This window comes from Chiloscyllium punctatum, chromosome 20, assembly GCF_047496795.1.
Source record: "Chiloscyllium punctatum isolate Juve2018m chromosome 20, sChiPun1.3, whole genome shotgun sequence".
Lineage (NCBI taxonomy): Eukaryota > Metazoa > Chordata > Chondrichthyes > Orectolobiformes > Hemiscylliidae > Chiloscyllium > Chiloscyllium punctatum.
The window spans coordinates 68,638,898-68,655,965 of record NC_092758.1 but is presented as its reverse complement, the minus strand read 5'-3'; the positions used below and the strand labels follow the sequence as shown (position 1 = coordinate 68,655,965).

Genomic DNA, 17,068 nt, shown 5'->3' with positions numbered 1-17,068 from the left:
GGAGTACTGTGTGCAGTTCTGGTCGCCTCACTTTAGGAAAGATGTGGAAGCTTTGGAGAGGGTGCAGAGAAGATTTACCAGGATGTTGCCTGGAATGGAGAGTAGGTCGTACGAGGATAGGTTGAGAGTTCTCGGCCTTTTCTCGTTGGAACGGCGAAGGATGAGGGGTGACTTGATAGAGGTTTATAAGATGATCAGAGGAATAGATAAAGTAGACAGTCAGAAACTTTTTCCCCGGGTACAACAGAGTGTTACAAGGGGACATAAATTTAAGGTGAAGGGTGGAAGGTATAGGGGAGATGTCAGGGGTGGGTTCTTTACCCAGGGAGTGGTGGGGGCATGGAATGCGCTGCCCGTGGGAGTGGTAGAGTCAGAATCATTGGCGACCTTTAAGCGGCATTTGGATAGGTACATGGATGGGTGCTTAATCTAGGATAAAAGTTCGGCACAACATCGTGGGCCGAAGGGCCTGTTCTGTGCTGTATTGTTCTATGTTCTATGTTCTACTTCTGTAGCCTTATGATTTCTTCATAACTTACATCCCTACCTATATTGTCATATGCACGTTTTGCAACCACACCTTGCATCCCTTCATCCAATATAAATTGCAAATAGTTGATGTTCCAGCGCTGATCCCTGTGGCACATCATTCATCTTGCTAATCTGAAAAGACTCATTTACACCTCTGCTCTGCTAAGTGCAGTATAGTGGCTCAGTTAGTGCAATTTGATTCCAGCCTTCGGCAACTGTCTGTGTGAAGTTTGCACAATCGCCCAGTGTCTGCATAAGATTCCTTCGGGTGCTCCGTTTTCCTTGCACAGTCCAAAGATGCGCAGGTTAGATGGATTGGCCATGCTAAGTTGTCCTGTAGTGCCAGGGATGTGCAGACTAGGTGGATTAACCAAGGTAAATGCAGAAAAGGGGCTAGTGGTTCTGGGTGGAATACTCTTTGCAGGGTCCATGGAGACTTAGAGGCTATTCAATCCATCATCTGCAATGAGGGAGTCTATGACTCCTCTTAGCCAGCCAAGCTCCTATCTATGTAAACATACTAACCCGTGTGCTTTTATTTTCCACAATAACTTTTGATGTGGCACCTTATTAAATGTGTTCTGGGAATCTAAGTACAATGCATCCCTTTATCACAGCACATGTTACCTCCTCAAAGAACTCCAAGAGATATGAAATAATGTTTGACCATTTCACAAAGCCATGTTGAGTCTTCCGGATTACATAAAAACCTATTACAATTTCTCCAATAAGTTTGAATATTTTTCTTACGTTAAGGATCTTGGCCAAATAGTCTTCCCATGTTCTGTCTTTTTCCCCTTTTGACTAAAGACGTTATATACTTACTGTCTTCAATCTACTGGATAGTGCCTAACTCAAGGAATTTTGGAAAAATAAAACCAATACATTAACTATCTCAGTAGCCACTTCGTTTACAGCCCAATGTTGAAGTCCATCAGAATCCAGGCACTTGCCAGTCAACAGCTCCGACAATTTATTCAGTACCACCTCTATGGTGATTATGGGTTTCTCTGTTCCTGCCATTTTCTGATTTATTGCTGCTTCTAGATTGTTAATTTTATCCTTTATAATGAGGACTGATGCAAAATACTTCAATTCATCTGTCATTTAGTTATTATTCATCGCTAAGTCTGCAGTCGATCTTTCTTTAGAACCAACATTCACTTTGTTAACTCACATACATTATATATATATTCACAGAAACACTCAGTTTTTAAACTGCTGGACAACTTTCGTTAGGGTCACAAAGCAGGGAAACAGACGCTTCGGTCCAACTAGCCCATGCTGAATATAATCCCAAACTAAACTAGTCCCACCTGCCTGCACTTGGCCCATATCCCTCCAAACTGTTTCTATTCATGTACTTTTCCAAATGTTTCTTTAAACATTGTAATTGTGCCCACGTCCAACACTTTCTCAGAAAGCTGACTCCACACGAGAAAACACCCTTGGTATAAAAAGAATTTGCTCATACATTTTATAAATCTCTCTCTTTTCATATTAAAAAGTATGCCATCTAGTTTTCCCCCAACTAGGGAAAAAAGACATCTACCATTAACTCTATCAATACCCCTCATGATTTTATAAACCTCAACCTTCTATGCCCCAGTGAGAAAAAGTCCTAAATTATCCAGACTTTCTTTAAAATTCAAACCTTCCATATCTGGCAGCTTCGTGGTAAATCTCTTCAAAACTTTCTCCAGCTTAATAATATCCTTCCTTATAACTGACCAGACCCTTCTACTCTTAATCTTTTCCCTCCTTGTTAATTTTTAGTCATTCTTTGCATTTGTTTTAAATATGCTGTCCAGTCTTGTGTACCTTTATACAATTGAGCTTTTAAAAAAAAGTTTGCAATTATCTTTAATATTTCAGGATAACCATGGATGGTGGGTCTGCTCCTTGGAAATTTACTTACTTATTGCAATATGACTTTAATAAGCTTTAAAACTAAATTACAAAAAAAATGGGATAAATGTGATTAAAGCAAGCTTGCAGTCTAATACCCATAACAGACTACAGCTGTGCCCAATTCAAATCTAGACATTAATAGCTGAAATTGCAATCTTATTTGTAGAGTGCTCTACAGTTGAGAAGGAGTTGACCTGGGATTCATCAACATTGACTCCAGAGCCGATGAAGTCTCATTCCATCAGACCAAATATGGGTAAAGTTGCCTCCTGTTGATCACCACCAACTGCTTTCCACTGCTCAGCTGCCTCACAGCGCCAGGGACCAGGGTTCAATTCCAGCCTCGGGTGACTGCCTGTGTGGAGTTTGCACACTCTCCCAGTGTCTGTGGGTTTCCGCTGGGTGCTCCGGTTTCCTCCCACAATCCAAAGATGTGCAGGGTAGGTGAATTGGTCATGCTAATTTATCCTTAGCATTAGGTGCATTAGTCAGGGGTAAGTAGAGGGTAGGGGAATGAGTCTGGGTGGGTTACTCTTTGGAGGGTCGGTGTGGACGTATTGGGCCAAATGGCCTGTTTCCATACTGTAGGGAATCTAATCTAATCTGAAAAAACAAACTTCCTCCACATTGAACCTCACTTGGAAGTAGTACTGAGAGTGCAAGTGTAAAGTAGGGTAATTTAATATCCATCACCACTGCTAACTGAGCCATGTCGTGAAGAATATGGCTGGTTCAGTAGCCGGTGACGAGTAAAAGAGAAGATACTACTTAACCTCCTCAACAACTACTTGTGTAATAGCATTGGTCAGCTTGACTATCACACACACCTTGCTGATACCAAATACAGTCTTCACAGTACAGATTCTATTATGTGGTGTAAATGCTACCAGCATCCTAAATAGGCTAAATTCAGAATTGAATTAGCAGTCCAAAGCTGTGTATTTTCAAGGTGCAGCGAGCCACCATCTGTATCCCCACTGTCCAGTAAATCCCTCACTCTAATCATCGTAAGCCATCCTACTGGCCTCACTTGCTGGATCTAAGTTGCTGCCAATCCTCCAACTGAAATACTTTCCCTGATATCAATAAACCAAAATTTTGAACTAACGTAATCTTTAATTTCTTTTATTAATCACGGTTCTTTTCCCTCTCCCTTTGATGTGATGTGGTGTGAATTTAATTGTCAGAAGACATTCTGGGATATCCTGTGGTTTGGGGAGTGGAGTGAGTCGGGGAGAAGGGGGAAGAGAGCAAGTATGCATGGGTCCTGGAGGGATATATCATGTCTGGAGAGATGCCCTTTCTTGGTGCAGGACAGTCATTACTTTGCTGCCGAAGGGGGATCTGTTTAGTAAAGAATTGGTAGCCAGTCTCCCCTCCCCAGCACAGACTACAAAATCTTTGCCAGAGCATTTCTGACTCACCTTGCCACCATGCAGGTTCACATGATCCACCCAGACTAGTTCTAAACTATCCTGGGGGCAGAACATCCACAACAATCAACCTGATCCGGGAAATGATCCATCATTCCCAAAAGATGGATCAGGTTAAGGCGTGTGACAGACTGGATCATGAGTATCTGCTCAGGAACCTGCAAGCTTTCTGGTTCAGGGCGTACTTTGTTGTCCGGATCAGATTTCTGTAAGCCGCTTTGGAGCGTCGACTGAATGGATCCCCGATGGCACACCTGCGTTTTGGATGGGGAGTGCGCCAGGGCTGTCCCTTTTGACCAGCGTAATTCTGTGTGTGTGGAGCCATTTGTGTGCCTTTTGCGTAAGCGGGTGTCGGGTATGGGTCTCTGTGGGCCGAGGCTGAAGACTATGTACGCCGACAATGTGCTCCTCATGTTCAGAGACCCAGATGACCTGCAGAGGATGCACAAGGATCAGGAGGTCTGCTCTACAGTGTCCTCCGCAAGGATCAACTGGAGCAAGTGTTTGGGACTTCTGGTTGGTCCATGGCAAATGGAACCTAAGTCAGTGGAGCTCTGGTGCTTCACATAGAGTTCTACTTACCTCCTCTAGCTGGGAGTCCACCTTTGTCCTGCTGAGGAATCCTGGCCAGGAATTGGCATGAGTTGGAATCTAAGGTGGCTGCTTGCTAGCATGCTGGACAGAACAGCTCCAAGAGGGCTGCACGGTGGCTCAGTGGTTAGCACTGCGGCCTCGCAGCAGCAGGATCCCAGATTCGATTCCAGTCTTGGGTGACTGTCTGTGTGGAGTTTGCACATTCTCCGTGTCTACGTGGGTTTCCTCCGGGTGCTCCGGTTTCCTCCCTCAATCCAAAGATATGCAGGTCAGGTGAATTGGCCATGCTAAATTGCCTGTAATGTTAGGTGCATTAGTCAGAGGGGAACGGGTCTGGGTGGGTTGCTGTTCGGAGGGTCGGTGTGGACTGGTTGGGCCGAAGGGCCTGTTTCCACACTGTAGGGAATCTAATCTAATCTAAACTAAAACTGTTGTCCTAAAGAGCATATGTGTTGGTCAGAAAACATGTTGGCTGCTATGTTGTGGTATTGGCTGGTCACTTTGATCCCTCCCCTGGGTTTGTCACCACCATCCAGGTAAAGCTAGCCTGCTTTTCTTTTAGGACAAAAGGCAACACTGGGTCATTGCTGGAGTTCTGATTTTCCTGCTTGATGATGGTGGCCAGGACCTGGTGTACTTTCATGCCCAGGTAGCGCCTTTCTGCCTTCAGACCCTGCAGCAATACCTTGAGACTCCTCCAACGTGGTAGGCCCTGATGACGTACTTCTTCCGTCAGGTGCATGGTCTAAGTTACAACATGTAGTAACTGTTCATGGAGTAGTCTTTTCACCTAAACTCTTCTTCCAGGAATTGCCTGTCCTGTATTTGCACCTGATCACAACCTGAGATACACGTGGCTCGTGCTAGAGCTCTCCCCTTATGGTATTGGTGGCTTTTGTCATGGAGCCACTGCTCAGGAACAAATTCCTCCTCAAGTGTGGTTTACGTTGGTCAAGGGAGGAGAGAACTCGGGAAACAGGACTGCCCAGAGTTGTGCTGGGTGATGCCAATACAGTTGGCCATGAAAGCTTCAGTCTGTTTCCAGTTCGCGACTGAGCCAGAGTCTGACAGACAAGGAACTCGCTCTGACAACTTATATGCATTTGACTTGGCTCAGGCATGCAAAGGGCTTCTGGTGAACTGACTCCTGACTGTCCAGAATTCAGCATTGGCCTCACACTCCAGACCCCCTCATGACAAGACATCCCACAATGAGCCATCGCAGGGATATCCTTCCACTTCACTTTTGGATGGAAAGGAGGCAGTATCTGTACAGGCTGATGTGGCACACTCTCCACTGCTGCATTTTCACCCATTGCTTGGACATGTCTTGACATAACATTTGGCTGACCAGCATTGGAGATCCCCAATGAAAAAAAAATGCTGTTGGAGTTTTGCATTTACTCAAATTCAGTTAAAGTAAAATCAATCAATCTAGAAAACAGACATTCAAATCATTCTCATCCTTAAATTAGTAATTAAAAGAACATGTAGGATGCTAGCAATCAAATATGGTAATTAATTATAATCTGCAAGATTTGATATTTAGAAATCATAAAACAATAAATTCCAGCCCTATATGTCTAAAGAACGTTGAGTCACATCTACTAACATGATTAATCCGTGAAATCTCAAAACATACTAACTTGACAATTACAACATATTAGTTTTTTCAAAAGTTTAAAAAAAAGCAATGGGAGGTCATGTTGCAGCTTGTACATGACATCAGTTAGGCCACTGTTGGAATATTATGTGCAATTCTGGTCTCCTTCCTCTCAGAAAGATGTTGTGAAACTTGAAAGGGTTCAGAAAAGATTTACAAGGATATTGCCAGGGTTGGAGGATTTGAGCTATGCGGAGAGGCTGAACAGGCTAGGGCTGTTTTCTCTGGTGCGTTGAAGGTTGAGGGGTGACCTTACAGAGGTTTACAAAATTATGAGTGGTTTGAATAGGATAAATAGACAAAGTCTTTTCCCTGGGGTGGGGGGAGTCCAGAACTAGAGGGCACAGGTTTAGTGTGAGAGGGGAAAAGAGATAAAAGCAACCTAAAGGGCAACTTTTTTCACAGAGAGGATGGTACGTGTATGGAATGAGCTGCCAGAGGAAGTGGTGGAGGCTGGTACAACTGCAACATTTAAAAGGCATTTGAATGGGTATATGAATAGGAAGGGTTTGGGGGGTTATGCGCTGGATACTGGCAGGTGGGACTAGATTGGGTTGGAATATCTGGTCGGCATGGACGGGTTGGACCAAAGGGTCTGTTTCCTTGCTGTACATCTCTATGACTCTATGATTTTGTGCTTCATTTTGTTCGTGCTCAGTTCTCCAGATTGCATACACGGAAATCGAAGTGAGGCTAATTAGTTCAAATTTGTTAAAAAAAGCTTATTGGAGAACATTCTTGATTGGATAGGGTTTCAGTCTCAATTGCATACAGAAGATATCCAAAACAAGGATATTGCCAGGGTTGGAGGACTTGAGCTATGCGGAGAGGCTGAACAGGCTAGGGCTGTTTTCTCTGGTGCGTTGAAGGCTGAGGGGTGACCTTACAGAGGTTTACAAAATTATGAGTGGTTTGGATAGGATAAATAGACAAAGTCTTTTCCCTGCGATTGTCAAGAGGGTTTTTGAAAGCTTATAATCAGCAGGTGACCTTTACAGAAAGATGTTATAACTGAACATACAAACTTTTTGCGAAATGGAGATGTGATAGAAATGACAAAATAGCAACTGGATCAAGAGAAATACATTGTCCACAAAAGATGTGTGCCCAAAATAATCGAACAAACAGCACCCACTAAATTATTTCAAAGTTGGAGAAAGAACAAAGTACAAGATGTCAAATGCACCTTCGTCAGAGAGGAAATTTTTTAAAATTGCTACTGGTACAAAGATCAGATATGCTGTGATTGAAAATGAAACCAATAACAGGTTGCTCAGAAATGAGAGTCTCTTCCGTCCCTATCGAGGCTCTACTTCCTGGAGGGGAACAGTCAGCGTTGGAATTGGCTATTTCTTGAAAGATAGCTGTCGGATGTCGTTCCTAAATTGCAAATTACTGCGAACCTTTTTATTCAAAAGATAAGCAAACTCATATCTGTGCCGTCGCGTTTAAACTACGTATTAGCTTGCCTACTCCTCAAACACTAAAATGGAGAACAGATTGCATTGTTTTCGCAACTCCACCAGTTTTACACTAAAATCTGTAACCATATTACTCCTCTAGAACACAGGTTTAATTTGATAACTCACAAGGCTTCTTGGCGTCCTTGATCTTCATAATGCTATTTCGACAGATCCGCGGATAGTCTGACAGTCGACCTCGTTTCCCTTTTTGTCCCCAAAAATGCGGAGGTTGAACGGGATCAGCCAAGGGGTGGCGGCAGGAGGAGGAGGAGGCACGATCGGTCGACAGTAACCCGGCGCTGAATCGGTGAGGTATCGTTGGATGGAGTCAATCGCCCTTGTGACCAGCACCGATCCTCCCTTCCTGGTCGGTGCGGGAGCTGCCCTTGGAGAAAGACTGCGCTTAGTCCAAGGCGGAATCCGCCTTCCCTTGATGGAAGGGACAACGACTCAGAAAGAAGGTAAGATGCTGGTCATAGGCTCAATGTCTCCTTATCTCGTCCACATCACCTCTCCTCCTTCTGCCGTAACAACTGCTGATTACAATACCGCCCACATGGGCGCGGCTCCAGCGAACATCAAGAAAATTTGCTTTTACCCTGGTTCCGGGCAGCATTCAATTGGAACCTTTCGACAGTCCGCGTGACGTCACCGATGCGCCCTCTGGGCGATGTAGTTCTCCAGCCGTTAACTGACTCGCAGTTCAGTCCAAATGGAAACTACAAATCCCAGATGGCTCCGCGATCACTTTCCTCTCCAAATGACAGGTGAGACCTTGAGGGGTGTTCCCTCGATAAACTCACACGGAAGTAGTGAAGGGAAAGCAAAAAGTAGAGGCTACTGAAAGCGGTGGTTAAGGGTACTTAACGTTGTGCATTCTTTAGGAAATCTGTGCAAATGAATGAATGTGTTTTTTTTGTCTACAAAATATTAGTCAAAAAATATAGAAGCAGGCCATTCAGTATCTCGAGTCCATACCACCCTTTGAAGAGCATCCCCCGACCAACCTCGTCCCTGTGATCCACTTTGCCTGCGCATCCCTGAACACAACAGGTAATTTAAATAGCTAATCCAACTAACCCGCACATTTTATTTCTGTGGGAGCAAATAAGAGCACCCGGAGGAAATCCACCCAGATATGGGGAGAATAAGCAAAATCCACCCCGACAGTCGCTTGAGTGTGAGATCAAGCCCAGGTCCCCGGTGCTATGAGGCAGCAGTGATAAACACTGAGCAATATGCTGTCCTAATTTGGATTTAAAGGAAACTGGCGAAATGCTTAATTTGTAGGCTGGAGTTTTGGAAGGGCTTTGAATGCATTGTTAAAGTTTAAAAATTGCCAAAGATATCAAATCTGAAGGAGGAGTAAACAGAATACAAATTAACTGCAGCAGGATGTAGATTGACAAAATAGGGTTGGGGCTTAAAAAATGAAGATGCTGAGTATAAAGTAGGAAATTTATGCTGAATCTTTGCAAAGCTCTGGTAAGGCCACAATGAGAATATTGTATCTTGTTATGGTCACCATGCTTCAAGGTCCTTGGGAGGTTGTGCAAGAGATGTACCTGAATGATTACAGCTAGGTACTGACAAAGTCAAATTTATTCTGTTTGGGAAAAAAAGTTGTTATGACACAGATAACCCCCCCCCCACCCCCGCTTAATCTAAACCAGCATCACAATTGGTTTACTGCATCTGTGAAGGTTCAAAAGGCCAAGAACTATTTAAAGTAAAAATTAACTTTTTTTCTTCAAGTTTAACAGAATAATTAACTAACAAATCCTTCATCTAACTTATCTTTTACTTTCCCTTCTCTGATGCTAGTCTGATAGAGCCCCCAAGTAAGATTTACCAAGAATTCAAATTTCAAAACCAGGCAGCTGTCGAATCTTCCCTTTGTAGATTTTCTTCTTCTTTGGGATTTCTGTTTCATAGGTGATTGGTAGACAAAGTATGGGCACTCTGGATATGTTGCTGGCTTAGCAGTTCTCCTCTCAACTGTTCAATTTTTCCTGGCTTTATGCACCAAAGCATCATTGGTTTTTAATATTGTCAATACACTAAATTCAAACTTGATTGGAGGTTGGTATTTGGGCTATAACTTAAATTGGTTGGCCGAGTTTGAATTTGCTTTTGTCTCCAGACAACCCAGCCAGTGCTTGCTGTTCTGAACCAAAAGTTACATTGTAAATTCTCTAGCACTCTGTGTGCTTCTCTAAGTTTTTGCTGGTTTTCAACTTTCTTAAAGGTGCAGTATCCCTTACACCTTCATAACAAAGTTGAGGCAAGGTTTTACAGAGATTTCCAAGATTTTCACAGTTGTGGATAAGGTAGACAAGTAAGAACCTGTTCCCACTAGCTGAAGTGACTTAAGGTCACAACCTTTTAAGGTTTTGCGAAAAAGGTACAGAAAGAAAGTTGTGGAGTGTAGTCATTATGTAGTGAGTGACAATTGACCTGGAACCCACTTTGAATGCACTGGAAGTACAGACAATGAATGATTTCAAATGACAATTGAATGGGCACTTTGGGGTTTTACGACATCGCAGTGAATCCTTCTGCTAATTAAACCAAACACACAGAAAAGCTCACCTCACCTTGTAATCTGTTAAAGTATAAGTAACAGAGAACTACCCAAATTTCAATATTTAAAGAAAAAAGTAACAGTTTTATTGTTTAACTCCAAAAGAGGACATTTAAACAACAACTATTTACAACTCTAAACCTCCTTTCCCTTAAAGGCTTATTGTCTACCCACCACTCTATAACAATATACTGATCTGATAAAATTCCTATCAAACTTACAGCAAATCAATTTTCAAAACCAGACCATCCTCTGTTCATGGATCTCCCTGGGTTGTCTTCAGTCTTCTACTGCAAAAATGTTTCAAATGTTTCATTGTGGGCGGCACGGTGGCACAGTGGTTAGCACTGCTGCCTCACAGTGCCTGAGACCCGGGTTCAATTCCCGCCTCAGGCGACTAACTGTGTGGAGTTTGCACATTCTCCCCGTGTCTGCATGGGTTTCCTCCGGGTGCTCCGGTTTCCTCCCACAATCCAAAGATGTGCAGGTCAGGTGAATTGGACATGCTAAATTGCCCGTAGTGTTAGGTAAGGGGTAAATGTAGGGGCATGGGTGTGTTGCGGGTCGGTGTGGACTTGTTGGGCCGAAGAGCCTGTTTCCACATTGTAATGTAATCAGTAATCAGCAAATATGAGAAAAGGAGAGAGGGTTTGTGGCCATCTGTATGACAATGGCATGTGGTGCTCTTTCTCTGGCTAACTGTCCAAAATGCCTACTTTTGATTCCCCAAAACATTGGATTGTCTCATTGATTCAATGTTGTCAAAACAGTAAAATTCAACCTCAATTCCATTTTAGTATCTTGGGACTTAATTTAAACTGAATGGTTAAATTTGAACTGCTGTGAAAACATAGCAACCAAGCTCAGCTATTTGTTTCACAGCCAAATGGACTGGGAGCAATTGTTCCATGGTAAAGGCACTATCGACATGTGGAGACTGTTTAAGGAACAGTTGTGAGTGTGATGAATAAATATGTCCCTCTGAGACAGGCAAGAAGAGGTAAGATAAAGGAACCTTGGATGACGAGAGCGGTGAAGCTTCTCGTCAAAAGGAAGAAGGTAGCTTACATAAGGTGGAGGAAGCTAGGGTCAAGCTCAATTGTCGAGGATTCCAGGCAGGCGAGGAAGGAGCTCAAAAATAGTCTGAGGAGAGCCAGGAGGGGGCACAAGAAAGGCTTGGCAGAACGGATTAGGGAGAACATAAAGGCATTTTACACTTATGAGAGGAATAAGAGAATGGCCCTACTCTTTCTTTGACCAATCAAGGATAGCATAGGGAACTTGTGTGTGGAGTCTGAGGAGGTAGGGGAAGCCCTAAATGAGTTTTTTTTGCTTCTGTCTTTACGAAAGAAACAAACTTTGTAGTGAATGAAACCTTTGAAGAGCAGGTGTGCATGCTGGAATGGATAGAGATAGAGGAAGCTGATGTGCTGAAAATTTTGTCAAACATTAAGATTGTCCTCGGCTGCTTTGGGAAATGAGAAATGCAATTGCTTCGCCACTTGCGAAGATCTTTGCATCCTCGCTGGAGTCGTACCTGAGGACTGGAGAGAGGCAAATGTAATTCCTCCCTTCAAGAAAGGAAATAGTGAAATCCCCGGCAATTACAGACCAGTAAGTCTTACGCCTGACGTCTGCAGGGTGTTAGAAAGGATTCTGAGGGATAGGATTTATGACCATCTGGAAGAGCATGGCTTGATTAAATGCAGTCAACATGGCTTTGTGGGGGGTAGGTCATGCCTCACAAACCTTATCGAGTTCTTTGAGGATGTGACTAGAAAAGTTGTTGAGGGTCGAGCTGTGGATGTGGTGTATATAAACTTCAGCAAGGCATTTGATAAGGTTCCCCATGGTATGCTCATTCAGAAGGTCAGGAGGAATGGGATACAGGGGAACTTAGCTGTCTGGATACAGAATTGGCTGGCCAACAGAAGACAGCCAGTGGTAGTAGAAGGAAAATATTCTGCCTGGAAGTCTGTGGTGAGTGGTGTTCCACAGGGCTCTGTCGTTGGGCTTCTACTTTTTATTAATGACTTGGATGAGGGGATTGAAGGATGGGTCAGCAAGTTTGCAGATGACACAAAGGTTGGAGGTGTCGTTGACAGTATAGAGGGCTGTTGTAGGCTGCAGCGGTACATTGACAGGATGCAGAGATGGGCTGAGAGGTGGCAGATGGAGTTCAACCTGGATAAATGCGAGGTGATGCATTTTGGAAGGTCGAATTTGAAAGCTGAGTACAGGATTAAGGATAGGATTCTTGGCAGTGTGGGGGAACAGAGGGATCTTGGTGTGCAGGTACATAGATCCCTTAAAATGGCCACCCAAGTGGACAGGGTTGTTAGGAAAGCATATGGTGTTTTGGCTTTCATTGACATGGGTATTGAGTTTAAGAGTCGTGAGATCTTGTTGCAGCTCTATAAAACTTTGGTTAGACCGCACTTGGAATGCTGCGTCCATTTCTGGTTGCCCGATTATAGGAAAGATGTTGATCCTTTGGAGAGGGTTCAGAGGAAGTTTACCAGGATGAAGAGAGGTTGACTGAGCTCGGACTTCTTTCATTGAAGAAAAGGAGGAGGAGAGGGGATCTAATTGAGGTATACAAGATAATGAGTCGATAGCCAGAGACTATTTCCCAGGGCAGAAATGGCTAACACGAGGGGTCATAGTTTTAAGCTGGCTGGAGGAAAGTATAGAGGGGATGTCAGAGGCGGGTTCTTTACACAGAGAGTTGTGAGAGCATGGAATACGTTGCCAGCAGCAGTTGTTGAAGCAAGGTCATTGGGGACATTTAAGAGACTGCTGGACATGCATATGGTCACAGAACTTTGAGGGTGCATACATAAGGATCAATGGTCAGCACAACATCGTGGGCTGAAGGACCTGTTCTGTGCTGTACTGTTCTGTGTTCTATGTTCTAATATTTGCTGTGTGTTGTTGAAACGATCCACTGCTGATATCACTTAAAACTTTTAAAACTCTTCAAGAATATGTCTTGAAATCTGGATTCTTATAAAGTTGAATAGTAGAGCAGCAATATGATTGCCCAAGAAGATATGAATGTAATAAATATCAACTCTTATAATCCTCTTGCATTGCGCTAACGGATGTACCTTGGATTTGCTGTGGGTGGTGCAAGAAAAGGAGTGTGGTTTCATGGTTTGACTGTTAGCTAAACCACAAAATTCCTTGTAGCAACATATCACATGACAAGCAAAGTGAACATTATCTACTTATAAATACTAAAAAGTGCAATATTTTCCTGCTATTTTATGTATGCTTCATTTATTTTCTCTTCCTGATTGATAATATAACATTATCAGTTATGTTTATAGTGATGCAATGATATTTGCTTTGCCTCATATGCTGGATTTCATTGACTGTGATTGCACAAAATACCCCAAGATGGTTACAGGGAATTAAAGAGTATGATCACCGATCCAAGAAGGGATTTGGAGAGATAGGTGTGAAAAGCAATACAAGAATAGACGAAGTTGAAAAGCAAGATGGTGAAGCAATTTTATGACAAAGAAAGTGTTGTCAAGAGACCTGAGCTGCTAATATAGGTAAGGCAATAAGATAGTGCCTGAAGGTGGAGTAAAATTTAAAAGTAACCACAGCTGCCAGATGGTTATTGTGAAGAGGAATTGCTTGCTGTTGTAGCTATGGCCCTCTGGCAGTTGTGGATGGAGTTTTCTGTGATAAAATTGTTATGGACCAGACCAGACCCCTCACTATTTTAAGAAGGTAGCCTACACCCTAAATAAAAATCCGTGGATGCTGTAAATCAGAAGCAAATACAGAAGTTGTTGGAATAGCTCAGCAGGTTGAGCAGCATCTGTGAAGACAAATCAGAATTAACATTTTGGTTCCAGTGACCTTTCCTCAGAACTGATGGTAGGCTAGGAAAATGTTGATTTATAAGCAGAAGATAGGGTGGGGGGAGGGGTAAGGAGTAAACGATGGGTGGGGATAGAGCCCAAAGAGAGAGAAGAATGGTTGGTCAGAGAAAGGAGTCGATAATGATCTGGACAGGAGGGTGAATAGCTGTTAATGGAGACTGTTAGTCGCTAACAATAGGTAGTGTGACTCTCAGCATGCAAACATTCACTGCAACATTCTGTTTCAGTTTATTTATTCCTGCGACTGAACACCTCTACCATTCTTCATCAAACTCAGGACAAAGCATCAGCAATTACATTTTCTTGGCCTGCCACATGTATAATTTTCAAATTGAATGGCTGCAATAATAAGCTCCATCTAAACAGGCTGGAACTTTTGTCCTTAAATTTCTCCAAAACTTTGAGTTATGATCTGTATATTCAATTGTGTCAGACGTATTACTGGCAATATAAATATTAAATGTTATAACGCCAACATCAAGCTCGAGGTTTCCTTCTCAGTTGTGAAATACTTTTGTTGAGTATTCAATTTTCTAGAAAATTCCCATGTTTTCATCAATTCTTGTACAACACTGACACCCACATCACTCTCATCGATTGTCATTTTGAAAGACTGTGTAATTAGATGCGGCTAATACAGGCAGTGATTAACACAGCTTTCAGGCTGTTAAATGCCTTCTGACAGTCTGCCGTCCACTGAAATTTTCTGCGCTTCTTCACTAATTCAGTCAGTGGAGTAACGACACTGCTAAAATTTAGTACAAACTTCCAGTTAAATCTATTGGATCCCAGGAATTATAGTGTTGTTCTCTTTGTAGATGGTATGGAAACTCCGCAATAACATTTGTTTTCCTATCCCGTGAGGCCATCTGTTTATGTCCGGTAACATAGCCTAAGAACATGATTTGGGTTTTTGCAAAATTGCTTCTAGCCAGATTGATCACCAAACCTGCATTGCAAAGTCAATCAAACAATTCCAAAAAAATGCTACAACTGTTTCTTACATGTGTGACTAAAAGTCGCCAGGTCGTCAATGTACACCACACATTTAGTTAATCCAGAAATGACTTTATTGGTTAGTCTTTGAACTGTGGCTGGCACATTTTTCATACCAAATAGTATGTCTTTAAATTAGTATAGCTCATCCGGTGTCACAAAAGCCAAAATTGTCTTCGCTCTTTCAGATAAAGGTAACTGCCAGTATTGTCTGAGTAAGTGCAGTTTAAAGTCTAGATTAGATTAGATTACTTACAGTGTGGAAACAGGCCCTTCGGCCCAACAAGTCCACACCGAGCCGCCGAAGCGCAACCCACCCATACCCCTAGCCTAACACTACGGGCAATTTAGCATGGCTAATTCACCTGACCTGCACATCTTTGGACTTTGGGAGGAAACCGGAGCACCCGGAGGAAACCCACACAGACACAGGGAGAATGTGCAAACTCCACACAGTCAGTTGCCTGAGGCGGGAATTGAACCCGGGTCTCTGGCGCTATGAGGCAGCAGTGCTAACCACTGTGCCGCCCACAGAGTCATAGAGATGTACAGCATGGAAACAGACCCTTCGGTCCAACCCCGTCCATGCCAACCAGTTATTCCAACACAGCCTAGTCCCACCTGGCAGCACCCAGCCCATCTCCCTCCAAACCCTTCCTATTCGTGTACCCATCCAAATGCCTTTTAAATGTTGCAATTGTACTAGCCTCCACCACTTCTTCTGGCAGCTCATTCCATACATGTACCACCCTCTGCATTTAAAAGGGTCTCTTTTATATCTTTCCCTTCTCACCCTAAGTTCTGCCATCTAGTTCTGGACTCCCCCACCCCAGGGAAAAGACTTTGTCTATTTATCCTATCCATGCCCCTCATAATTTTGTAAACCTCTGTAAGGTCACCTCTCTGCCTCCGACACTCCAGGGAAAACAGTCCCAGCCTCTCAGTATAGCTCAAATCCTTCAACACTAGCAACATCCTTGTAAATCCTTTCTGAACCCTTCCAAGTTTCACAACATCTTTCCGATAGAAAGGAGACCAGAATTGCATGCAATATTACAACAGTGGTCTAAACAATGTCCTGTACAGCCGCAACATGACCTCCCAACTCCTGTACTCAATACTCTGACCGACAAAGGAAAGCATATCAAACACCTTCTTCACTATCCTATCTATCTGCGACTCCACTTTCAAGGAGCTATGAACCTGCACTCCAAAGTCACTTTGTTCAGCAACACTCCCTAGGATCTTACCATTAAGTGTATAAGTCCTGTTTGCTTTCCCAAAATGCAGCACCTCACATTTATCTGAATTAAACTCTATCTGCCACTTTTCAGCCCATTGGCCCATCTGATAAAGAACCTGTTGTAATCTGAAGTAACCTTCTTTGCTGTCCATTACACCTCCCATTTTGGTGTCATTACACCTCCCATTTTGTGGGCGGCACGGTGGCACAGTGGTTAGCACTGCTGCCTCACAGCGCCGGAGACCAGGGTTCAATTCCCGCCTCAGGCGACTGACTGTGTGGAGTTTGCACGTTCTCCCCGTGTCTGCGTGGGTTTCCTCCGGGTGCTCCGGTTTCCTCCAAATGTCCAAAGATGTGCAGGTCAGGTGAATCAGCCATGCTAAATTGCCCATAGTGTTAGGTAAGGGGTAAATGTAGGGGTATGGGTGGGTTGCGCTTCAGCGGGGCGGTGTAGACTTGTTGGGCCGAAGGGCCTGTTTCCACACTGTAAGTAATCTAATCTAATCTGCAAACTTACTAACTGTACCTCTTATGCTCACATGCAATTCATTTATATAAATGACAAAAAGTAGTGGACCTAGCACCGATCCTTGTGGAACTACACTGGTCACAGGCCTCCACCACAACCCTCTGTCTTCTACCTTTGAGCCAGTTCTGTATCCAAATGGCTAGTTCTCCCTGTATTCCATGAGATCTAATCTTGCTAACCAGTTTCCCATGGGGAACCTTGTTGAATGCCTTACTGAAGTCC

General features: G+C 43.4%; 1 protein-coding gene and 1 long non-coding RNA gene across 3 annotated transcripts in view; one reads left to right on the top strand and one right to left on the bottom strand.

Annotated features, from left to right (window-relative positions):
- LOC140492182 (pantothenate kinase 3) overlaps positions 1–7,866 on the bottom strand; it is a 105,817-nt gene extending 97,951 nt beyond the window's left edge. For both annotated transcript variants that reach the window (XM_072591041.1, XM_072591042.1), the window contains exon 1: positions 7,722–7,866. In XM_072591041.1, coding sequence (XP_072447142.1) covers positions 7,722–7,749 — 28 coding nt within the window. In that variant the 5' untranslated portion in view covers positions 7,750–7,866. The remainder of the gene's footprint in view (positions 1–7,721) is intronic.
- Positions 7,867–7,950: 84 nt separating this feature from the next.
- LOC140492183 (uncharacterized) overlaps positions 7,951–17,068 on the top strand; it is a 62,274-nt gene continuing 53,156 nt past the window's right edge. Inside the window, exon 1 of the long non-coding RNA XR_011963513.1 lies at positions 7,951–8,056. This is a non-coding gene — a long non-coding RNA (uncharacterized lncRNA). The remainder of the gene's footprint in view (positions 8,057–17,068) is intronic.